At 51.8% G+C, this 25562-nt stretch overlaps 1 protein-coding gene across 1 annotated transcript; it reads right to left on the bottom strand.

Annotated features, from left to right (window-relative positions):
• Positions 1-252: 252 nt before the first annotated feature.
• Positions 253-25234, bottom strand: zswim6 (zinc finger, SWIM-type containing 6). Its single transcript, XM_054756419.1, has 14 exons — positions 24386-25234; positions 15881-16237; positions 15662-15810; positions 14586-14736; positions 12605-12784; positions 12162-12338; positions 11947-12093; positions 8833-8979; positions 8052-8315; positions 3975-4110; positions 3654-3811; positions 3404-3567; positions 3258-3339; positions 253-3192 (listed from the first exon to the last, which is right to left on the bottom strand). Exons 1-14 carry the CDS (start codon positions 24801-24803, stop codon positions 2330-2332), a joined length of 3393 nt encoding a protein of 1130 aa, XP_054612394.1. The 5' UTR covers positions 24804-25234; the 3' UTR covers positions 253-2329.
• Between the last annotated feature and the right edge of the window lie 328 nt (positions 25235-25562).

Below are 25562 nucleotides of genomic sequence, written 5' to 3'. Positions count from 1 at the left end.
GAAGGGGATGTTACGCAGTCAGTGTATAAAACAAAATGGCTGCCAGTCACATGCAGCCATGTCAAGCAGGGGTGTCCAAAATTTTTCCACTGGGGACCACATACGGACAAATGGAAGGATGCCGGTGGCGGGGAGGGGGCTACTTTTTACATTTTGCGCATGAAAGTTTCTAAGACCAATCCAATGTAGTGCTATATAGGCTAAGCTAACGTTAGCTTTGTGTGACAGGTTAGTGTAGTATATTGCAATTCATTCACAATACATTGATTTTATTTTCACAATAAGCCCAAGGACAACAGAGAAGGAGCTGCGTGCCGAAAGTGGCCCCCGGACCACGCTTTGGACACCCCTGATGTAGCGTTGTTATTCTTTCAAAGAAAAGTGCACTTTCTTTGGAATGTTGTCCATCAGCCACAATCCTCATGTGAGACATCAACACACGTTTCTCTTTACTGTGCCTTCTAAAGATATAAAAACAGGTAAAAAGAGGCAGCTAATGAATGCACGTAACGGAACACACCTATGAAAACACCTCCAACAAGGTTTAGTGGTTTTCCATCCATGCTGTGAGCGTGTAGTAACAGCTACGTTCATGGTAACATGTCATACATGTCATACTATTTTGGCAACTTCCTTCCTGGGGGCATTGATTTTTCTGTGGTGTGGTGAGGTGTCACTACACCAGTAAGGTAGTTCTTGGGTGTAACAATGTTAATAACAATAATAATAACACTAATGTGCTTCATATGCAGCTCACATGATGGACATGTAGACTTGTTGGTGCTTTTTGGAGGTTTTTTCCATTACGTGCATTCATTAGCTGCCTGTTTTTATATCTTTAGAAGGCACAGAAAAGAGAAAGACACCTCACGTAAGGATTGTGGATGATGGGCAACATTCCAAATAAAGTCTACTTTTCCTTTAAGGCTGCGTTCACACTTGTGGTTCGATACTCTGGTCTGGACCCAAAAACAAAACATACTTGTTGCGGTTCGCTATTTTCAGTATATAATATCATATGCTATAATATCAGCTTTTGTGACGTTAACTAAAGACTATTTTTTGACAGTCAAACCTTTTCATATGGTTCATTTTTTGTTGTACACACGTATGGTACGTAACAAACAGATCCGTTTGCCTGGTACTGTATCGCTCTGCCAAATGGAATGCCTAAACAAAGCATCCTGCGCAACTGCTAAATAATCCACCACGGGGCCAAAGAAAGTTGCACGTGACGTTTGATAACGAAGACGAGAAAAACTATTAACTTCCATCTCGCCAGGATGTACGGTAAATGCATCACATTGTTTTTTTGGCGATATCTACTTTTTTAAGTGTAGTGTGTGCACACGTGGAGGTAAGAAGGACTGCAACAAACGAGGATGTGACCAAGTGTACCTGTTGAAATATCATGACATCACTACTATCAGGAGAACCAGAGTATAGAGGGGGAGGAGCCACCTGCTGTGGCCCAGCAAGGTGCACTGTATTCGGGCACACGCTCCGAGCGGCCGCTGTGACGCCACGGAGGTCTCTGGCACACCTTTTGCACTTTTCAAACGCTGCGGCGCTGGCGTTTCAGGGGGCTGATGAGGTTTTTCCTCTTAAAGTGAATGTTTGTCTCCATGTGAGCTCAGGGGAAGGTACGACAGGCTGTTAACGTCACAAAAAAAGGAGTGCTTGATTTGCTCCCCTGCAGACTACGAGTAATCTCCCCTCATTGGAGCATTTTTTTTAAATGATTGGTTATTGGATCTATTTTAATGTTATTGGATTTGTTGGTATGATGTCCTAATTCCATCATAGTCTGGTAAGTATCGTGCAGCCCTGTAATAATTCTCTATAAATGTATTTTTTGTTCATATTTTTGGGTGTCTGGAAGGGATGAATTGCCTTTCGATGGTTTGCTTTTGGTATGTTTGGGTTTTGGCTGAGGTACCACTGTATGTTCTGCTATGGTTACCACATTAGATTTCATGAAAAGCTTCTAAAAGATACTTGGAAAGAGCGACGGGCAAGAGACAGCGTTTCCTCTTCCAAATTTGTGTTCTTTTTAAATACGTGTCTGTTCATGCGGCATTGACATGGGAGCTGACGGGAGCACCCCGAGGTTGGGATAATGGCGTCCACACGAGACCCAACGAACCACGCTGGTTCCTTTGAACCCGAGCAGACATGACAAGTGTGAAGGCAGCTTTTGGGGTCCCCGAGGCAACACAGTGGCGTCCCATCCTGGCTCGCTGGTGTGAAATGTTGAGTGGAGTAAGACTTTGGGTTTTCACTTCAAGTTAGCGGATACGAGCTCAAGTAAGAAGCGGCCGTTGTGGCGTCAGCCGAATCGTTCCCGCACGAGCATCATGAGTTTCTTTTTGCCCTTGTAGATCTGCTTGAGGTTGTCGATGAACTGCGTGAACTGCACGTGCCCGTCGTGTGCCATGAGGAAGGTCTCCCGCGCCTTGCTGAGGAACTCGATGAACTCGGCGTAGTGGCGTGGGCTGATGTGCGTCAGCCGCGAGTGTGTGGTGTTGATGTAGGCACCGATGGTGGCGTCCAGCAGCTGCCGCAGCGGCGCCTTGTCCAGCGACATCATCTTGCCGGAGTTCCTGCGGCCGTGCGGCGTCACCACGCCAGGCGTGGTCAGCGTGCATCGGCGCAGGATGTCCGACAGCACGGTGGCGCACTTGACGCTCTTCACCACCAGGGGGATGACGGCGGCCAGCTCGTTCTTGCCCAGCGAGTGGCTGAGGGCGCACGCCCACAGGACGTCGTTGATGGCGGGGTGCGTGTCCTGGTTGTAGCTGAGGTTCAGGTGAGTCATGGCCAGCGTCGCCAGCTTGTACGACCTCATGGGGTAGCTGCGGTGCTCCATGTAGCGCGCGATGGTGAACAACTGCGTGTAGTTCATGCCCGTGGCGGCGGCGTCCAGCACGATCTGGTAGGCCGTCTCGAAGGCGATGTGGTCCTTCTCGCAGAGCGTCAGCGCCGACAGGGCACAGTTCTGCGGGTCCTTCATGGCGCACTGCAGTGCCAGCGTGCGCGCCGAGTTGGCCAGGTTCTCCTGCTGGTGCGAGTCCAGGTGGAGGCGCACGATGGTGGCGTTGGACATGACGGTGCTCGCCACCACGCCGGTGGCCTCGGTGGGCGTGAAGAGGGTGAACCAGCTTTGCATGATGCTGTCCAGCGCAAACACGCCTGCAACACGCAAACAAGTCAAACATTTGGCACCTGCTTCGTCTTCTCCTTCAACGTCTACTCACCGACTTCCGTGGCACACGTGACGAGCCATCGCACCATCTCTCTTCTCCGCCAGTTGAGGGTGGACAGAGTCATCCTCATCACCTGGAAGACAGAGGCGGGGATGAGCTCTTCTCTGTAGGAGGAACATGGCGGCGGATGTTCTGACCTGGAGGCCCAACTCCAGCGACACTTTGAGCAGCATGAGGTCGGGCAGGCTGTCCATCATGGTGGCGATCTTGAAGGCGTCCTGTGCCAGTTTGAAGATGTGGGACGAGGAGTAGATGTTCTTCTGGATGGACTCCAGCACCGTTTGCAGCTTGTGAGAGTCGCCTGCACACACGCAGCAAACACCACGCTCACACTCATTGCCGAGGAGGCCGGGGGCACACCCTCACACCTGGGGGAGTCTTTCCCACCTTTGGCGGCGGTCAGCATGGTGGAGGCCAGTTCACACTGCTGGGACTCAATGTGGCTTAGCGTGAACCAGCGAGGGTAACGATTGGCCACCACCGACACCATGTGGTGCGAGCGGGACAGGTCGCCGGATGCCACACTGGACTCCAGGACGGGCAGCCTGGAACACACATGACCCTTCTCAACGCAAATACACTACGTCTTCAAGGAAGTGGTGCCCATCATCCACAACACACGTCCTTCTCTTTTCTCCAGGAAAAAGAGGGTCGGTTATTGACCAAAGCCCTTAAATCTGCACAATCATCATCATCATGGCCGCTCACCTCATGGCCCTCAGTGCAATCTTGTACGCCAACTCGGCGTCGTGAAGTAGCAGCGAGGTGAAGAGATACTTAGCAAAGGTGTGCATGGGGACGCTCTCCCTGTAGAGCAACTCGCCCAGGCCGCTGTAAGGACCAGCTGGAAGACACACACCACCAAAGACTGTGTCAGCACAAAACTAAAGATGTTTACTATTTCACTCATAGGTAATACTGCCACCGTCCACCAGGGGGGCTCACATTTTTTTCCACTGAGGTGGCATACAGAGAAAGTGTCAAGTGTGTGGGGGCCACGTCCTTCCTGTGCCACTGCACCACCTCACATATATATAGGACTTTGGGGGGTGGCCTGTGGTCGGGCGTGGTTGGGGAGGGGAGCTGCCTTGCGGGGCTCCTTTGCTCCTGCCGTGCCACTGACCTGTTGCCCCCCAATTTTAATCGCAGAGTAGACACTTAGGGTTTGGGGGGGCTGGTCAGGTGAGGGGCCCTCCGAGCGGCAGCTGTCCCCCGATTTTAATTGCACCATTAGCTATCATCCACATACACCCCATATACATGCACACAGATACACCATCCTCTTTTATTTTATTTCCTCTTTTATTTTATTTTATTTATTTTTTTTATTTTAAATTGCATTATAGACACAATCACACCTTATCACATACACGGGTGGGGCGGGCTGGATTGGGGTGCCTCGTGCACCTCGGCGTCTGCCCGCCAGGGTCGGCGGTGTGGCCGGGGGCCTGGCTGTCGCAGTGGCTCGCCTGGGGCGGCCTGGCCTGTGGGGTGCCCTTGTCTGGTTCGCCTGCCCTTCCCTGGGGTGGCCCTCTGGGGCCTGTTGATGCCGGGGCTTGCGCCAGGGGGGGCGGCTTGCGGTGCTTCCCCTGGACTGACACGTGCTGCGGGCGCCTCTGCGCTCTTGGGGCGGGTTCGGCGGTCTCCGGGGGGCGGTGCCGGTGCTGCGGGTGGCCCGTGTGCCGCCGCGGCGGCTGGTGGTTGCTGCACTGTGGCGGCTGCTGGGGCGCCGGGCCAGCTGGTGGGTTGGGGCTTGGTCATGCTTGCGGGTACTGTGGGCCTGGGTGGCTGGGTGGGGGTGGGTGGGCGGGTGCCCTGGGGCCGGGCCCGCTGGGGGGGGTTGTGCTCTGCCGGGCGCTTGGGCGTTTGTCGCCGTTGCGCTTTGTGCTCTGCCGGGCCGCTGTCTGTGTCCTCGCCTCCCCCGGTCTGTCTGTGGGCTTGTCGGGGGTGGGGCTCCGGTGCGCGGGTGGTGCGCTGTCGGCTCTGGTGGCATGTGGCTGGTCTGGCTTCTGGTGGTTTGTGGGGGCCGTCGGCTGGTCTGCTGCTGGTCTCGCCTTCTCGGCTCTGGTGCTTGGCCTCCCTGCGGCTTGGAGTGTGGTGCTCCCGCTCCCTCTTCCGGGTTTGCTGGCCCGCGGGTGTCGGTTGGTGCTTTGTGGTGGTTCGCCTGGCTGTTCGCCCGTTTTCCCGCCTGCCTGCTCAGTTTCCCGCTTTCCTCCTCGCTGGCGGCGTCCTAACCTTGGGAGGGTGTGGCCTGGTGTCTTCCTGCTCCCCGGCGGTCCGCGCTCTCCGCGCCTGGGTTCTGGATCGTATGTCTGGGACCCCGGGGTCCCCGGCTCCGCTGCTCCTTGGGTTACCAACGGGGGATAGGGTGGGGCTTCCGGGTGTCGGGCAGTCGACCACTGTGTGTGTGTGTGTGTGTGTGTGTGTGTGTGTGTGTGTGTGTGTGTGTGTGCGCGCGCTTGAGTAAGTAGGTGTGTGTATGAGCGTGCGCGTAGGGGTGTGTATGTGCGTAGGAGTGTGTATGTGTGTGCGTGTGGGTGCGTAGGAGTGTGTACAGTATGTGCGTGCGTGTGTGCACTTTTATTTATTTATTTATTTTAGTTATTTATTTTGGGGGGGGCATACAGGGGTTTGCTCCGTGGGGTCGGGTGCTGGGTGATACATCTCTGCCGCCCGTACCTCCGCCGGGTGGGTGGAGGGTGTGCCTCCTGCATCCCTTGGCGGGGCGGCCCTGTGTCGGGGGTCGGGCGGGGGTTGGCCCGGGGCGGGCTGGGCTCCGCTCCCTGGGGGTGTGGGGGGGGCGGTGGGCTGGAATTGGCGCTTCCGGCGCGGGCGGGCTTCTTTCCGGTTGTGGAGGCGTCTCTGGGCCTGCCGGTTTGTGGCCCCCGGTACCCGTCTGCCTTTGTGGGGTGTGATCTCTCGCTGGTCTCAGGGGTTGGCAGTCCTCCGGCCCGCTGGCGTCCTGTCCTTGGCTGGGATTGCCTCTCTTCGGCCCCTTGCTGGTCTTCCCGGGGGGGGGGGGGGCCCTCTGGGCTGGCTCTTGGGGCACTGATCTTTGTGCTGCCTGCCCCTATGGGCCTGGTGACCTTCTGGCGGCCGGGGCCCGGCCTGGCTATTTGGGGCGGGGCTCTCTGGGGGGTGAAGGCGGCCCCTTTCCTTTCATGCATTCTCAGTGACAATTACACGCCCACACATTTCTGCACCTTTACATATATATGAAGTCTTCCTATATGCACACTCACAGTACATACGTACTTCCCCACATTACTCACTGAGTTAACCAGGGTGTTATTATGTTGTTGGTTTTATTACAGCGACGGTGATATCAGCAGTATGACTATATATATATATATATATTTATTTTTTTTTTTACAATGATGTGCATTACAGTACTTTTCATTCTGTTCACTATCATGGATAATCATTTCATTACTACAATTATGTGTGACTGTTTCAATGCAGTATTGTCATTGTGATCACTATCATAGTTCATCATTTCATGACTGCTATTATGTGTGATTGTCATTGACAGCTTCGTCATTGTGGTTGTTGATATTGTTTTGTCCTTATGTCCTTGTTCGTCTTTATAGTTGTCACAGACATTTATTTGCTGATGTCGTTCTGTATGTTTCTGTTGTTCTGTCACTATTGTTGTTGTTGCTGCTGTTGTCCTTGTCTCTTGTCTCTTTTTTTGTTTTTGTCCCCCTCTCGTTCCCCCCCCCCCCCCACTGTTTCCTTTTCTCTTCTTCTCTGTCCCCTCCTGCTCCGGTCCGGTCGCTCCAAATATGCTTTATAACAAGCATCAAGGTCGAATAAATTTTGTATGACAGGGGAAGTGTATATCACACTTCTTCCTGGCAGAGTAAATCTGTTGAGCAGTGTGTGGGGGCCACATTTTCATTGACAAAACACAAGATACACGAAGCTGGCCACTAGGTGTCAGTCATGTTACTGTAATGTTGGCTGAGACACACAAGCACCAGACTTGATGGCTTTTATTGCAGCTTTCAATGATCTCACAACAGCCACAATAATCTAACACGGCCTACTGGTGCCACTGTAACTCAACTCTGCACCCTCGACGTCACTTCACGTCCGTCCCCCTCCTCGGCTCCCCGGGCACCAGAACACATTAACAGCCACACATGAGCACCAGTCTTATTTATGTCTTATTTTCTCTTATTATGTCTACAACATTGGGTAAGTGGAGTGTAAAGGTGACTATAGGGGTGTTATTTCATGTCTAGAGGGCTCTAATTACGTTAAAAAGCATACTTAGAAGGTGGTAAACAGGTTTTCTATGCCATAACTATGAAAATATTGAATCCTACTTTGTGGTGGTCTGTGGAACCAATGAACCACCATAAAGGAGGGATTAGTGTACACCATACAAGCTGTAGAAGAAGTGCCAAAATGCTGCATGTGACTCCGAGTGATTCCTCCTGAGGTGTGATATTAGATTATTAGAAGTATGGAAGGAAAACACCTTACGGCCCCCCCTCATAAGCACATCTTTATGTCACGTTGGGCATGGTGTGCTGATATCACCCCTGGTAGCAAGTGTTGACCTTTGAGAAAGGCTTTCATATGTCTTTGCCTTTTAACTGCATGAAGGCCACCCTAGTGATGCTTTCATGCACCTGTGAGTTAGAACAGGTGAGAACATCTGCAAGATGTCCTTCGGGACACATTGCATTCGTCTACAATGATGTTTTTTTCAGTTCCTCCCAGCGCCGCCCAGCTCATAAAGTCTTATCTTACGTACAGTAGCCAAGCTTCACTGACCCTCCAGCAGGATGAGGGCTTGCTTCCGGAAGACTCTGACCAGCGCGTCGTCCAGCTCCACCTGTTGCAGTTTGGCCAACAGCTGCTCTTCGTTGCGACACACCTTCTCCTGCGCGTACAGGCCGTCGGGCATCACCCTCTGCTGCCCCAGCCCCATCAGCGCCGTCTCCACCGCCAGCGCCGTCAGCGTCTCCCCTTCGTCCAGGAAGTGATGGGCGGGGACTGGGGCGGGATGCTCCGCCCGCCGCCCCATGGCTGGAGACCCTGGAAGTAGAGATGGTGAGTCCCTCTGGCATGCAGTATTGATCAGGCTATTGATCCAGTTCTTATCCTGGTGTTCAGTATTCAGAGTGTGTGCTCTCTGAGGGATGCCAATCATGCCTTTTAGTGACTTAACCACGCCTTGGCGGAGCTCACGCCTCATCCCAGGGGATATGATGGTGTCCCTCAGTAACACATACACACTCATTCACGCACGCATGCATGCAGGTATCAGACTTTCAATTGAAAACTTTCACAAGTTACTCCTTGGAAGTGATGTGTGAAATTCCTGCATAATTGATGCCTTTTAATTGGAGTGTTTTCCCCACCACATGTCTTATTCATGAGCTGTTATTGGAGCGCGACTGGAGGACCATCCCGCCCCCGCCGCAGCCGGAAGACATGTAGAGGGGGAAACCCCCACACGCTTTGCACTGTAAATAATCATCTCGTCTTTCTGAACTGATGTTTTCTTGTGCGTGACAGAGGGAGAGCATGTGCGTCATCGTCGTGTTCTCACCTGAGAGGTTGAGCAAGACGGTGGCTCCGTCCTCGCTGCTTCGCCCCGTCTCCATAAGGGTGCTGAAGAGAGTGCCGATGGGGTCCAGAGGGTGTCCCACCCAGCCTTCCAGGTTGGTTATGGATGTCATGCCCTTGTGAAGAACCTCTGTAAACACACACACACTTAACATATTTCATGTGTATATGTGCGTGTGTGCGCGTGAAAAGATTGCACCACTTATGTGTGTGTATAGTGTGTATGGTGTATATAGTGTATACGGTGTATATACTGCGTATGGTGTATATAGTGTGTATGGTGTATATGGTGTATATACTGTATAGTGTATACGGTGTATATTGTATGTATGGTGTGTATGGTGTATATAGTGCGTATGATGTATAGTGTGTATAGTGGGTACGGTGTATAGTGTGTATGGTGTATAGTGTGTACGGTGTATAGTGTGTATGGTGTATATAGTGTATAGTGTATAGTAGTGTGTATAATATATAGTTTGTATGGTACATATAGTGTGTATGGTGTATATATAGTGTGTATGGTGTATTTTGTGTGCATGGTGTGTTGTGTGTATGGTGTATGTAGTGTGTATAGCAGCACACCGGCCATGATGTTGCTTTTTCGTGTTTATTTATTTATTTATTTATTTTTCCCCAGTCCTGTCCAGCCTTTCAGGCAGATAGAATTGTAGATCTCAATGCCCTCAAGTGACAACAATAAGAGAAGAACAGAAACATACAGAACTACATCAGCAAATAAATGTCTGTGATGACTATATACACCCTGACGGAAAGGACAAAATAATAACAACCACAATGACAATACTGCATTGAAACAGTCACACATAATAGTAATGAAATGATGAACTATGATAGTGATCACAATGACAATACTGCATTGAAACAGTCACACATAATTGTAGTAATGAAATGATTATCTATTATAGTGAACAGAATGATAATTACTGTAATGCACATCATTGTAAAAAAAACTATAATCATACTGCTGATATCACCGTAGCTGCTTCCTTTGCTTTTATTTGTTTATAAATAAATAAAAGCACGCACACACACATACATACACGCACGCACGCACGCACACACACACACGGTGGTCGACTGCCCGACACCTGGAAGCCTCGCTGCCAGACGTCCTCCACCGGGGACCCAGGCCGCAGCGGAGCTGGGGACCCCAGTGTCCCAGACACACAACCCAGAACCCGAGGCACGGAGAACGCGGACCACCGGGGAGCAGGAAGACCCCAGGCCACCCCATCCCAACGCCAGGAGGCAGCAAGGCAGACAGAGGAGCCGGCAAGGAGGAAAGCCGGCAAATGAGCAAGCGGGCGGGCAACCGGGAGAGCAGCCAGGCGAACCATCACCCAGCGCCAGCAGACACCCACGGGGCAGCAAATCCCGGAGAGGGAGTGGGAGTGCCGCACCCCAAGCCGCAGGGAGGCCAAGCACCAGAACCGAGAAGGCAAGACCAGCAGCTGACCAGCCGCCGGACCCCACCAGCCACCGGGAGCCCCACCCCCGACAAGCCCGCGGACAGACTGGGGGAGGCAGGCAACGGTCCAGCAGAGCACAAAGACCAACAGCGACAAATGCCCAAGCGCCTGGCAGAGCGCCCCCACCACCCCCCACCCCCCCCAGCAGGCCCGGCCCCAGGGCACACGCCCCCCGCCCGTCACCCAGGCCCACAGTACCCGCGAGCAGGACAAAGCCCCGCCCCACCCCACCAGACAGCCCAGCGCCCCAGCCAGCAGCCATCACAAGCCCCCCGAAGACTGCCGATTCCGCCCCACAGGCACAGATGCTCACGGCCCATGTCAGTCTAAGGGAAGCACCGCAAGCCGCCCCCCACCCCACGCAAGCCCCAGCATCAACAGACCCCGACAGGTCAGTGGCATGGCAGGGGCAAAGGAGCCTCCGCAAGGCAACTCCCCTCCCCGACCACGCTTGACCGTAGACCACCCCCCAAAGTCCTATATGTATGTGAGGTTGTGCAGCGGAACAGGGTGGGGGCCAAGGACACATGATCGACAGGCCACCAACCGTAGCCCAGGCTCGGGCAAGCCACGGGCCGCAGGACACACCACAGGCCCTATCCGGCCCGCCAGGACGCCCAATCCGGTCCACCCAACCCCCCCAGAGGGGACACCCCCAGTGCCCCCAACACCGGGGCCCCATCGGAGGCAGCGTCCACAGCGCAACCCCCAAACACCCCACAAAGAGCAGAGCACGGCCACACCCACAAAGCACGCAAGCCAGAGGCACCAAGGAGGGACAGAGAAGCAAGCACCGCACGACAGGACCCACGAGAGGAGCGATCCCCCGACGGGCGTCGAAGCACACGCCCCCACCCACCCCCCGCCCATCCACCAACACGCCAAGGGAGATACCCCAGAGGCAGGCAGACAACCGCCAGCCAGGAAACAGAGACTAGCCAGACACCAGCAAGTAGCAGGGAACGCCCGCCAGCCCCCCACCAGACCCAACCCAGAGTAAGCATTCCCCCGCCGATCCCAGCCAGCGTCACGAAGAAGAACACCCCGCCCCCCGCTCCCAAACCAAACCACAGCGGCCCTGTCCCTGAAGGGAGAAAGGAGGGGATCCCCCCACCCCAGCACCACGCACCACCCATCCCAAGCCCAAACTGCACATCCGAGACCCCCACTTCCGCACACACCGGGCATCCCAGCATGCAGGCCACAAAGAGCCAGAGCAATCTGCGACGCCCAAAAGCTCCCAGTCACTGGGAGGATAGCCATAAGAGCTGAAGGGTAGCAAGCAGTCCCCACATGTCACACATACAATACATAAATAAAAATCGATAAAATACAATAAAATAAGTAATAAATTTATTTTAAAAATAATAATAATAATAAAATAAAACCGAAAAATTAAAAACCGCCCTCCCTCAACCCACCCTCCCATCCAGGGGAGATAGCTCCGCAGGGGCAGCTGGGCTCAAGCACCTGTGCCCCCACCGAGGGGAGAGGCCGCCCCCCACACCGGACGACTCCACACAGCAGCCTAGCAGGAGGGCCCAGGGCAGACCCCACCCCACACCCAGCTTTATTGTGTTTAAAAATCAACGAAATATTGTAACTACCTTTTTTTTGACTGCGGAAGACCTCCAGCTGTTTCTTCTGCTGCCGCCTCAGCGTGTTGACGATGGCCACGGCCAGCCGGAGCGCCTCCTTGGGGTACCCGTGCGACCTCAGCGCATCCACTCGGGCGCATGCAGTGGGGACGTGCTCTGCCCCGCATAACAGATTACAAATGACTTTAGTTGTTTTCTCTCGCCTTTTTTTGTTTTCCTCTCACCGTGCCACAGGGGCCACCCCTGGCCGTCGAAGAGGGTGGCGTCTGGGTCGTCGAGGTAACAGCGGTCGGCGTGGGGCTCTTCGGCGAGGATGTGCTGCAGGTGGGGGTCCTGCCAGTGGAGGTCGCAGGCCTCGATGGCTCGCGTGAACACCGTGCGGTGGCCTTCACTCAGTGGATCTTAGTGGAAGGAGGAAAAATAGACAAAATATTGATCGTATTGATCAATACGTTGTTGCAACCTAAAAACACAGTTGCCCCCTGTACTAGGGGGTTTGGGGTTTAAGAGTCAGCTGAGTGACTGAGCAACACGCCTGATTGGATTAGAAGCAGTGTTGAGGTGATGAGGCAGGAAGGTGCTGAGAATGAAGGAACTGGGCTTGATTAAATTGTGGGCGTAGGATGAAGACTTAATCGTGTCAATACGGGAGGAGGTGTGGTCTCACCTCGGTTGCCGGTGGGGCCGTGGGGCAGAACGTTGGTCAGGTGGGTCAGCTCGCCGCCGTGGTTACCGTCCTCCAGCGGGCACACGTCCACGACGTTCCACCGGCGAAGCTGCCGGAGCCATGAAGCCTTCTGGTCGGCCTTGCAGTGGGGGTTGAGGACGATGCACATCCACAGCGCCCCTGCAAACATTTACAGTCAACAAGGAGTTTATCCTGCATAGAAATGACCCGCATTTGACGAGAACAGCAGCAGGCTGCATGCAGGGCGGATGGGAGAACAATGGACCATGAGCAGGGATAAATAGAGGATGACAGATGACAACATGAAGTAAAACGCGGAGGTGATGACGAGGAGGACGGAGGGAAGGAGGCTGGTGAGATGAGCACAGGGAGGAGGGCTTCTTGTTTATCCCCCCCCACAATCTCTTTGTTAGGGCCGCACCAAGGACGACAACGCTGGAGTGGGGGTGTGGGGTGGGGTGTGATGTCAGGCACGAGTGACGAAATGCAGAGCAAGAATTTCCAAGGGGGTGGGGGGGTCGTTGTTGCCAGATAAGGTTACAAAAATAGGTTCTCCCCATTGATTCATGACTGTAAGATAAGAGCAGAAGATAGCATTTCCTTTCCAAACACCTCCCCTCCTGCTGTTTTGGGGGCTTAAGCACAAGGCACTAGCTTGTGAAATATGACTAGTGGGGTTGGGGGGGGGGGGGGGTATATAGGGGGGGTGTATAGTTGTACATCATAATATCACCATTCCATTAGCGCTCTCTCGTGTTTTTCAGAAATGAATGAATGAATAAATGATGGCTGTTTGGTGGTGGACTACGGCAGGGGTCACCAACACAGTGCCCGCGGGCACCAGGTAGCCTCCACGACCACATGAGGCGCCCGCAGGCCTGCTTTTCATTCAAGTTTTCAGTTAATCATGTGAGAACACTAGAAAGAAAAGTATTGTGAAACATAAAATGTGAGTTGTGGATACCAGAATTTTGTGAATGTTTTGGTAAAACAAGCATATTTGATTTGTTTGAGTTGAAATAAGCTATGAAAATCATTTCTACAAAAATGAGTAGCTGATGGCCATTTTCATTTTCTAAAAGTAGCTCTCGCAAGAAAAAACGTTGGTGGCCCCTGGACTATAGTCTCTAATCCAAGTGATATGTAGCATTGTGGTCACTAGGTGGCAGTAATGACACAAAACATGGAGACATTATCTTACATGACATTACCTTAACACTGCATGAAGGCAGCCATAGCATGTCCCACACCATAAATCATACCCTGCGTGGAAGTGCTAAGTGTTTGGCTTCTTAAGAAGAAATAAATTCAAGGCTAACTGGTTAGCTCGCTAGCTAGCAGCTATCTCAAGTCCCTGCAGCGTTAAGAGTTGCGCAATGTGTTGTAAACAATGAATTGGAGTGTAAAGGTGACTCTAGGGGTGTTATTTCATGTCTACAGGGCTCTAATCATGTTACAAACTATAAAAATAACATTGAATCCTACATCACGGAAATTTGCGTTCAGGTCTGGCACCAAACCACCGTTGTAAAGGAGGGACAACCGTATCTCCTCATAGGCTAATTTATAATTTCCAGTTAATGTTTTCCAAAACGTCCACATTAGCTAGGAAATATCTCTATGTCCCGCTAAAGCTAACTGAGGAAGCTAACCCAATTGAAAATGATGATACAATGTCAAGTTTTCCATTCAAACTGAAGGATCCGACTGAAATAAAGGCTAGGTAGGGTGAATACTTCATTATTTCTATTTATTTATAATACTCCATCTATTTATCAGTGCTCATGGCAAACTTTGATCAAATCTCACCATGCACAATCACATTTTTTTAACCACAATGACGTACTGTAAAACAAATGAACCAATGAATCATGTTGAATATTTCAAGTTAATGAAGATGAAATGTTTTTGAAGTGTGCAGGAGTGGGGGGGTCTACATGGCTGAAGGAGTTTAAAGTACCCAGTTCATCCCACAGCTGCCTGTACTTGTCGGTCATGGTGGTCCCCTGCTGTCTCCACAGCGCCAGTCTGGGGTCCCCCATGAACTGCTCCGTGATCAGTGTCAACATGCGGGCACCGTTGGAGTCCCTCATTTTCAGCATCTCTCTCACCTGCACAGACAAAGATGCCATTGTAGGTCAACTGCAGCCTAACGAGTCTAGTGGGGGCTTTAGGACACAGCGCACAAACTGGCGGACTGTGGTCCTAATCCAGACCCCGATGCCATCCTGTCCAGACCTGGACCTGCAGTCTAGAAATGATTTATGTTAGCTTTTCATGGGCCGCTCCTATTTTGAGAGGCGTAGCTTTTTAGATACGTGAGAGATACGGGAACGGAGAGAAACCACAAATAAGGAAAGGCGGCAGAGAGACAAGTGGGAAATGACAGCAATAGGGAAATAAAGGGGGGACACAGATGAGTGAGAGATATGAGGAAAGAAGACAAACCAGTTCGGGATACGCAGAGGGGACAGGTGGAGGGAAAGAAGACAAATGAGTGAGAGACACGGAGAGAGGGGACAGAGATGATGAAGAGAGGACAGAGGGACAAGTCAGCTGGAGGTAAGAGAAAAATAAATGGCCATGATGCTCTGTAAGAAGAGGAGGAGTTGACAGAGAAAATGGAGCTTTGGACCCAGAAGGGACTGACTCGTTTATGATCATCCTTCCCTCTGGAAACTCACAAGCCGTTTGTCTCGTGCTCACAGACATGAAACTGTCAGACAAAACAACGTTTTTAACCAAACATTCCCACTCAAGTCAGAGAAAATCAGCCGTCTCAGAGCCCAATATGAAGAATCCACCCCAATCCCAACCAACCCACCCAGCAGCTGCTCATGAACGTTCTCTCACAGCAACCCAGCCCAGGTTTCAAACCCTGGCGGGACAATGACTTGGTGATTCCATGCAGACGTTGATACTGCTACAATCTACAAAGCTACTTTGATATCACACATTGATCATCGCATCATCATGTCCTGGACCTTTGCTTGAGGACTGTGTCTCAATTGGACTTATTTGGATGTGGTCCCTCACCTTGCTGAAGAGGAGGTTGAGCTGCTTCCCTGACCCGTGGTAACCCCCCTGGGAGAGGAAGAGCTTGACCTGCTCCTGGACTTGCTCCTCGTCCAGATGCCAGCAGTTCTCGTCGTCCACGCTGGCGCCGGCTGTTGGATCGGGAGCGCCTGAGTGCATGAAATCCGGTAAGTCTACGTCCCAACTTGTGGCGCCAACCGATGTCACTCGTGCACTCACCGTGGACCTGGTTGATCTCGGAGTTCTGCAACAGGATCTCGTCGGCCAGCTTTTGCGCGGTGGGCAGAACCTCCGTGTGATGCACGGTGATCAGGTACTGAACAAACTTCTGCAGCTGGTCGCGGTTCATCTGGAAGAGCGTCTCCGAGATGGGCAGGCGCAGTTTGACCAGCTCAGGGCTGCGCACCCGGTAGAGGGAGAGCGCCACCACGTGTGCGCAGTAGAAGATGTCCTTGTTGCCGCAGCCGCACGTCACGGCCGTGATCTTGCAGCGATCAAAGCTGATGCTCACGTTGCATAGCGCCTCGGGCTCCGAGGACGTGGCGGGCTCACGCACGGTGCCGCTGAGGTGGAAGCCTGGGTAGTACAACAGAGAACGACTGTCAATCATCATTGGTAAGTTTCTGATGGCTGCTATTGGATCTCTGCTTTTTGCAGATGATGTGGTCCTGCTGGCTTCGTTGGGCCACGATCTTCAACTCCCAATGCATCGCTTCACAGCAGAGCGTGAGGCGGCCGGGATGAGAATCAGCATGGTTCCACCGGTCATCACCGTGTCAGGGATGCCACCTGTCCCAAGTGGAGGGGTTTAAGTACCTTGGGGTCTTGTTCACAAGTGAGGGATGGATGCAACGCAAGATGGACAGGCGGATTGGTGCGGCCCCTCCAGTGATGCGGACTCTGATGTTGAGCTGAAAGGCAAAGCTTTCAATTTACTGGTGGATCAACGTTTCTCCTATGGTCATGAGCTTTGGCTGGTGACCAAAAGGACAAGGTGGTGGGTACCAGCGGCCCAAATGAGCTTTCTCCGTAGGGTGGCTGGGCTCTCCCTTAGAGATAAGGGGGGAAGCACTGTCATCCGCATTGAGAGGAGCCACATGAGGTGGCTCAGGCATCTGGTCAGGATGCCTCCCGGACGCCTCCCTGGGGAGGTGTTCAGGGCATGTCTGACCAGGAGGAGACCTCAGGGAAGCCCCAGGACAGGTTGGAGAGACTATGTCTCCCAACTGGCCTGGGAACGCCTTGGGAGGAGCTGGACGAAGTCTGGGCTTCTCTGCTGCCCCCACAACCCCACCTCACATAAGCAGTGGAGGGAGGGGAGGGAGGGGTGGGTGGGTGGGTGGATGAATGGATGGATGGGTGGGTGGATGGATGGGTGTGTGGGTGGATGGATGGATGGGTGGGTGGATGGGTGGATAGATGGATGGGTGGGTGGATGGATGGGTGGGTGGATGGATGGATGGATGGGTGGATGGATGGGTGGGTGGATGGATGGGTGGGTGGATGGATGGATGGATGGATGGGTGGATGGATGGGTGGGTGGATGGGTGAATGGATGGATGGGTGGGTGGGTGGATGGGTGGATAGATGGATGGGTGGGTGGATGGATGGATAGATGGATGGGTGGATGGGTGGGTGGATGGATGGGTGGGTGGATGGGTGGATAGATGGATGGGTGGGTGGATGGATGGATAGATGGATGGATGGGTGGGTGGGTGGATGGATGGATGGGTGGATGGATGGGTGGATAGATGGATGGGTGGATAGATGGATGGGTGGGTGGATGGATGGATAGATGGATGGGTGGATGGGTGGGTGGATGGATGGGTGGGTGGATGGATGGGTGGGTGGATGGGTGGGTGGATGGATGGATAGATGGATGGGTGGGTGGGTGGATGGATCAAAGCTGTGTTTTGGTTTGTTTGTTAGGGATTGTGACATCCATCGAGTATTCATGTCGTGGGATACAACTACAACTTTGCAGCTTAGCTTCAACAGAAACGTACGTCACAGCAAAGGGGAACATGGCGTGTTGAGTTCACTTCCTGTCTATCAACACACTTCCTGTCTGTCAACCCTGTGTTGCTCCCCCCTGCTCGTCACAGCGGCCATGCTCCTCCAGTCACGCCTGGCCTGCAGCTGAACTGTTGATGTAACGAGCATGGAGGAGGCTGGGAGGAGGGGAGAAAAAAAACAGGAGAAAAAATGGGAATGCTCTCAGCTGAGCGCCGCGTCAGGAGGGTTGTCTTGGCGGCGAGCCAAAGCGCTGAGCTCAGCGTTCTGTCATGCACTTCCTCTATGAGTCGGCTTGCATAATACAACTGGGGTGCACCGCATGGCAACCCGACTTAACTCCTTCCTCCTCCCCTTCCTGACACGCCTCTCAATCGGTGATGCATCTCTTATTAACAGAGGGGGAGGACCCTCACCTGAGTTCAATGTCGGCCATTGCTGGCAATGTGGCCTTCATTTGAGGCACAAAAGGCCACATGGAAAGCTACTCCAAAGCATGCTAAGCACCCCAAAGCTGCCCGTTGAGGCGTGCAGCCTAGGTGTGCTTTGTGTGACTTGGCTCCAGTTCTTGTGATGACAATGGGGGAGGCTAATCTGTCACCCTTGGCAATGTGGAGGCACCTCTGGGGGGGCACTAGGAAGGAGACGTAAACAAGCAATCAATGGTCACGCTAGGCTGATTAGCGTCTTTCCTCTGTGGCTGCTTTTGCATCAGCGCTCCCAACATTTCACTTGCTCGTTATGCTAGCTGGTTGCCTCTTTCTGGGATCACATAAAACACCAAAAAAGCTAGGCAGCTGTTAGCACCTAAAAGCTTGGTGGCTAATTAGCTTGTAGCATCCTCCTGTTGCACTTTCACTGGGAAATGCTGTGAAATTAAATCTTTTAGACCAACTATTGAGCCAACAAATACAAAGCACTGTGACTGTGTAAGAAAATACCAAGCAGCAGGAGAATGGTGCTAGGTTACAAGCTAACATCACATCGACAGCGTGCCTCAATGACTAGCTAGCTAAAGGCTCGTGACATTTTATATGCCATGTTTAGCCCCACGTAATCAAGGAAGCTCATTAGATTGTAGCATTCTAGCAGTACTTTTCAGGCAACTGTTATTTATCAAGACAAAGCATAGCACCTACAAATAAAAACAACTATGACGTTACAAGAAAACAAAACAGTTAGTGGCAACATTTTGTCCCCTGAATAAGCGCTTGTGCTCGCCAGCTACAAGCTAACACAGCATTGACGGTTAGCTGACAAAAGGTTAATGCACTTTTATACTCAACTATCCATCCAGCTCCAATCACACGACATACACAAACACAACACGCAGCCATTTGATCAACAGTAAATAGTAGTACACAAGCTAGGCTAAACTAGGCTAATGTTGCAATCCAGCACCTTTCTGAATATATAACCATTTGTTATGAACAAATAGTACTTTTGACACTGTCAATGACACTGTATATTTATAAGAATAATGAAGATCGATGAACATAACACCTGGTGAAGATCTGGGTAAAGGTGTAAGTCAATCAAACACAAAAAATACAAGTTTTTCCCCACTTTTGTTAACAATTAGGACATTGTAGTGATAAAAGTGATAAATACACCCCCCCCCCCCGGTTGTTTTCCAGGTCTGTGATGAGCCTGATATTCTCCAGTGCAGGGGCCAACGTATGGAGGGGGGGGAGGGGTGTGGGGAACCAGTCAAGTGAGCGACGGTGCTACTAGTTAATGTGTGCTAAGGGAAGGGAAGGGGGCTGGGAAATTGAGGTCAGTGAGGATTTGGGTTAACTGGGTCAATCTGAGCTTCTTAGGGATGCTAGCATGCTAATCAACGTCATGGAACGCCACACTAACTCACTAGCGCTGTACAGCTACTTTATTGCCATTGAGCGTGCTGCGTTCAGGGACACCGGTGTCAGGTGACGCCTTGTTTGCCGACACAAAGAGGAAGTCCTGGACATGTGACAACACGTGCAGCCTCTTGTTTAAACGTTAAGATAAGACGTGTGGCGTGGCGTGGTGTTGTGGCTAGCATGCCGCGTGCGGCCCTACGAGGATTTTCCCTTCTCAGTCTTTCCTTTTTAAGAGCATCTGTAATCCTCCCCCAGGAGCGCCACACGGACGGGGCAGCCGGCACTCATCCATTTGTTTCCACTCCTGAGATCCTCGACGGTCGCGGCTAATGAGCGCCACTATTCCACAAAGGGGGTCAATAAAATCCTTTTAAGGAGTTGCTTGCGTATTGATCTGATTGCTGTTTTCCCCACTGATGACAGCACCGTGTTGCTTCTTGACTCCACTGCACATGCAGCTGGAAGTAGCTTAGCCTAGCATAGCATAACAAGAGCGAGCGAGCACTTTTCCTGTTTGTGTCATGGAAATGTCACGTTTGGTAAACATCAGTTTGAAGCATTGTCACAAGAGATGGCAGTTCAGCAAGAATTAGCATGATGGCGACAGTTTGACCCTGGAACAGACCATTTCCATGGAACAGACCATTTCCATGACTGAATGTGAAAATAGTTTCAAAGGCTGAACAGTCCCTTCGGGGGAGCTTAGAGAAGCTTGCTCTTTTCGGCTCTTCACGCACACCAGCCGAAAAACCACCATTGTGGTTTAGCATGTTAGCAATGTAGCCCTCGGTGGCCCCGCCCTGCATTACCAACCGTGCCAGTTACATCATGCCCGCAGGCCATGCACTAACGGGCAAAGTCAAAATGTAGGCGCCTGCCAGGCACACACCCGACAACTCAGTCACACTAATGACCGATTTATTCAACAATTCACTTTTAGGACGTTTGCTTTGGACAAAGTGGGCATTTCCTCTTCCTTGTTGACACAAAAACAAAGCACTCCCTTCTGTGCAGACAGCCAAGCTATCCTACCTTAACAAACGCTTTACGTCAACTGCTTTAAAGCAGGTTGGACTCGCAACGCAACAAATTAGACGAGCGGCGCCGCTTGCATGAGTCAACGGCGCGGGTCGGGACGAGCGTCCCGCCGTACCGTAACCGCGACGCGTGCGAAAGCCAGAACGATGAAAGTGAAACCCGTGGACACTTCATACCTTTGGTGTCCCCGTCTTCAAGCGGTTGAGGCAAAATGGATAATAATAATCTAGAATAAATCTACATAACTAGCAATGATGGCACAAATGAATAACGTCTACTAAACTCAGTCATGTCATATTTCTCAGCATTTCTGCGATCCAAATGTTAATCATGAAAAACAAAGTAATGTCTTGTTTCTTTGTATTATCAGAAAAGGCTAAAAATGATATGAAAATGCTAAATATAAAACTAATATCAATAGTTTCATTTGCACGGTGAATAAAATATATGAATAGTCGTGATTCTCAGTATTTTCTACCATCAAAGAATAATGAATACATGACATCATTTTCCCCCCATAGTAGAAAACAATGTGACTGCCCCCCTCCTTAGTGAACACAACGTGTCGGCCCCCGCCCTTCATGGAGGATAAAAACTTGAAGTTCACTCATGATTAGCTTGGACTTAGCAGTACTTCCAGGTGACTACAGACAAAGCATTGGGGAGGGGGGGACGTGCCCCTCAAGAAATGGCGGTGGGACAGGCTGTGACTTGCTGAGACAAAAGGATGGACAAGTCCTGAGTGAGTCCTCTTAAAGTGGTGGATGAAGTAAGCGCCTGGCTGGCGTCACAGCGTGTGAGCGCTGATGCAAATGAACACGGGGCTCTCGTCTCGCCCCGCCTCACCCCGTCTCATCTCATCTCGCCTCGCCTCGTCTCATCTCGCCTCGTCCCATCTCGTCTCGCCCCGTCTCGTTGCATCTCGTCTCGCCCCATCCCATCTAGTCTCGTGTCGTCTTGTCTCGCCTCATCTCATCTCGCCTCACCTCATCTCATCTCATCTCATCTAGCCTCGTCTCATCTCATCTCGCCTCGTCTCATCTCGCCTAGTCTCCGTGAAGAAGCTCTGAGGTCCAGGCCAGTGGCGTTCTGGCCGTGACAAGAAGCTGCTGGACTTCACGGTGTGGTGACGCTCTGCTCTGCTCGACATGTCACTCCAGATCTCCTTGCCGAGCAACAAGCGTCACTCTGAAGTCGGGCCAGGTTCTGTCGAGGCGGACTTGAGGGCCGGGTCTTAAATTCTGCACCTCGGTGCACAAAATGACAGCAATGTCCAACGTGACGTAGTGTCTCGCATAGGGACACGTTTCTACTGCTCCTGGAAACACAAACCATGACGCTGTGTCAACGCCCCTTTCCAATCTCCGAAGTCTGCTGTGAAGATTTTGGAAGCTCTTAGAGGAGCTTCCGAAGTCCCGATGCTCCAGAGTCCATTGTAGACCTTTGAGGTTGCTGCTGGACCCCTGGAAGCTGCTATAGAAAATCTAGAAACCACAACAGGAGCTCTTGAAGCTTTTGAGGAGGAGGTGGGAAGCTGTTTTATGGATCTACGAGGACTCTACTGGCCTTTGAAAGTCTGGAAGCCACACTACAACCTCCAGTCACTACTATGGACACTCGGGAAACTGAACAAGTTCTAAAAGCTGCTGAGGATGTAGGAACCGAGTGGGAACTCAGGGAGTATGGCTAAAAGCTCTAGAAGCTACTGGCCCTTGAAGCTGGCGAGTCTGTGGTACAAACTCTGGAAGTGAACAGCGGAGGACACTCTACAAGTTTGTCTGAAAGTTGTAGAAGCGTCTGGAGGCTACTCAAGAGGTGACTATAGGAACTCCAGTAGCTGTTCTTTCAACTCTGGAAGCTGATAAAGCTCAAGAAGCTACTGGCACGCCTACCTGTTCCAGTAACGTACGTGATGCAATGCTTATTCCTAAACAGGCTGTGCAAACTCAAAGCTGCTCTAGAAGCTTTACGAGCTGTTATACAAACTCTCAAAGCTACCATGTCTACTCCAGAAATTGCTTGACAAAGTTTAGAAGCTGGAGAGGGAGCTCTAGACACTGCTGTGGACATTCAGGAGCTTTTGGAACCCTGGCACCTCTGGATGGTGCTCCAGGAGCCAGTGAACAAGGAGCTGCTGCACGTGTTCTCCAAGCTGCTGCGGAATCTTAAGTTGCTGCTGCTGTTTACAAATCTACCACCCATACTCATACTCCGGACACTGCTAGACACCTTTAGAAGCGGTTGAAGGAGCTCCAGAAGCTGTTGTGGCAATTCGGGAGCTTTTTGGAGACTGCTCAAGAAGCTGCTGTACAAACTCTACAAGCCGCTGACTTGAGGCTGCTGAGGAATGACTGGATGCTGCTCTAGAAGATGCTGCGCCAACTCTACAAGCAACTGTTTGACAAGTTCTACAAGTAGTGGATTGAGCCCCCCCTGCCACTCAAGGCAGAAGTGGTTCAATCAGCAAAAATTCAAAAGCTTTTTGGAGCTCTGCAAAGCACTCTGGGAAAAATGTGAAGGCTGCTCTAGAAGGCGGAACCCCGCAGAGTCAGAAAGCGCTCAATAAACAAGAAGTGAATTTAGGAAAAAAAAGTGGTGCGGCGTAAGCGTCTCCGTGGCGACTAGGTGCCGACTCACTCCCCCCCCCCCAATGCTGTCAGACATGACATTTTTTATTTATCACGGCTTGGCTCGGTTATCAGCCAGGAAATCCTCGCTATGCTTCGTGCGTTCTTATCCTTCCACTCGCTGGAACACTTTGCTAATAAACCAGGAGATAGAATACTAGCACGTAGAAGCTTTAGGACATTCAAACGTGTATTGGGGGGTGTTGCTGAGACTACATTAGAATTGTAATGAAGTGTGCAGAGTAATAGAGTAATGGGATTACAGCGGCATGAAGGTGTCCCAGGTGACACAATCAAAAGAGCGGCGTCTGAGTGTGATGATGAGGCTGCAACCCAAAGGCCTTCCCTTAAAAAAAAAAAGTCAGCCACTTCTCCACGTCTGCTGCTTCCCTCCTAACGCTATCCCGTGTGACACACAAAAAAAGACTCCATCCCAAACCAGACTGGTGTGAATCACGACCCCTCTTAAGAAAGAAAAGAGAAGCTTTGTGCTCAAGACGCTTCTTCCTCCTCTCCAAAGAAAAAAGTCTCCCGTCTTCAGTGAAAAGGTGTTTAGCGGCGACAGGAAGCGGCAAAGACGCCAACGGACGTGGAAATAGGAGCGAAGGAACAAGCTCACAGTGGGCGGGGAAGGCTGAGTGATGACAAACATGCTGAAATAGCAAACTGCTGGTGCATCCCATGGCTTTCTAGCATGTAAACATGACTGCCTGACTATTCCTGCTCATAAAACACAACTTAGCTCATAGTAAAAAGTCCACACACAACACTTCAAGATACTATTCCACGTCTCTCTGAGCTGACACGTGACGAACGTATGGCGCTGCCACAGCCTTGAGCAGCCCAAATGTCTTCAAAATGTGCAAATTCAACATCAGAAGCACAACCAATGTCACTGAAGTTGAAGAAATGTGTCTCTGGGTTGCATTTTCATTCTCTTTAGGGCCTTGAAGGCTACACTGAAAATGCAAACTGCCTCCAGCAGAAGGAGCTTTAAAAAAAAAAAAAAAAGTCCCGGATACACCGTCCCATTGAGCGGATTTAAAGCCCCATTGTCGCCTCTCAGTGTGGCTGCACCTTTTGTGTCAGCTCTCCTCACACTTGGTCTACAATTCCACCTCAACTACAAACCTTGCTTATTCTTTTTTGACGTCCATAATTAAACTTTAACTGTCCCAACTCACCCACTTGCAGGACGTTGTCCACGCAGCCGCCCTCCAACAGAGCGACGCCGCGGCGGAAGGGCAGCCGCGTCTCGTCGCCGCTCTCCGGGCCGCCTCCGAGCTCCTCCGCGCCGCCGCTGAACGACGAGTACATACAAATCTCTCGTTCGCTCCTCGGGAAAGACCAGTACACAATCCGCCTCTGCACGGGCTCCGGGATCCGCTCGAAACGCTCCTCCACCCGCTGGAAGGGCCACTTTTCCGCCACCCTCCTCGCCGCGATGTCCAGCAGCGACTCGGGGCTCTGCGTTTTGCCCGACGACTCGCCATGACCGCCCGCCGGAGCCCCGGCTCGCTGGCCTTGCCGACACGTCGAGACGTAGCCAGGCCTGCAGCAGAGACGCTTGGCCGGGGGCTGCTGTGCCCCGCGCTCCGCCATGATAGCTCCGGAGGAAGTCAACGCACCATATGAAGGGGACGACGGGGAAGCGAGAATGTTGGCCAAACCATCCTTTTATGGCGGCGTGGGGGAAGGGCTTCAGCGGGCTTGTCAAACCCCTTTGTTGACAAATGAAGAGAAGGCGGGTCGCTCCGGTTAGCTCCCTGCTAAATGCGGACCACAGGCGCAATTCCCGCACGGCCGCTAAAGCCTTTTGTGATCCGCCGAATTAAAACGCTTTGAAACGGGGGGGGGTTATAATTGCCACTTCTCCCCCCGGTGGGCGTCGACAGAAGATGACAAGGAAGGGCGAGGAGGGACGCCTTTGTCTCGGCAGGGAGCTTCCTCGCTAGGCCGGGCCTCGCTGCCTGCCGCCTGCCTGGAGGCGGCCTGTCAACACCGGAGCCTCATGGTGTGGAAGTCGGGGGAGGGGCATTGAACGCAACACCGCCCCGTGTGACGTTTAGGGTCCACTGGAATGTCGGACACGTCCACTACATCCCGACTAATATCAATCACTCGGCATTAGGGGGCAAATCACCATTCTTTTAAAATCTTTAATTATCCATCCATCCATCCATCCATCCATTTTTTGCCTTTCTTCTTCTTCTTCTTCTTCTCTTTATTGTTATTATTCTTATTAATAATTATTATTATTATAGCACTCCTACAGCGAAAATGCTAGTCAAAGATCCTGACAGGAGTGACCTGCTGTTTTTAGAAATTTACTGCAAAAATGTGAGTTGAAGCTCCTCTATA

The sequence above is a fragment of the Dunckerocampus dactyliophorus genome, chromosome 17 (genome assembly GCF_027744805.1).
Source record: "Dunckerocampus dactyliophorus isolate RoL2022-P2 chromosome 17, RoL_Ddac_1.1, whole genome shotgun sequence".
Lineage (NCBI taxonomy): Eukaryota > Metazoa > Chordata > Actinopteri > Syngnathiformes > Syngnathidae > Dunckerocampus > Dunckerocampus dactyliophorus.
Note: the sequence above shows the minus strand (reverse complement) of the source record. Positions and strands in the feature narration are given on the sequence as shown.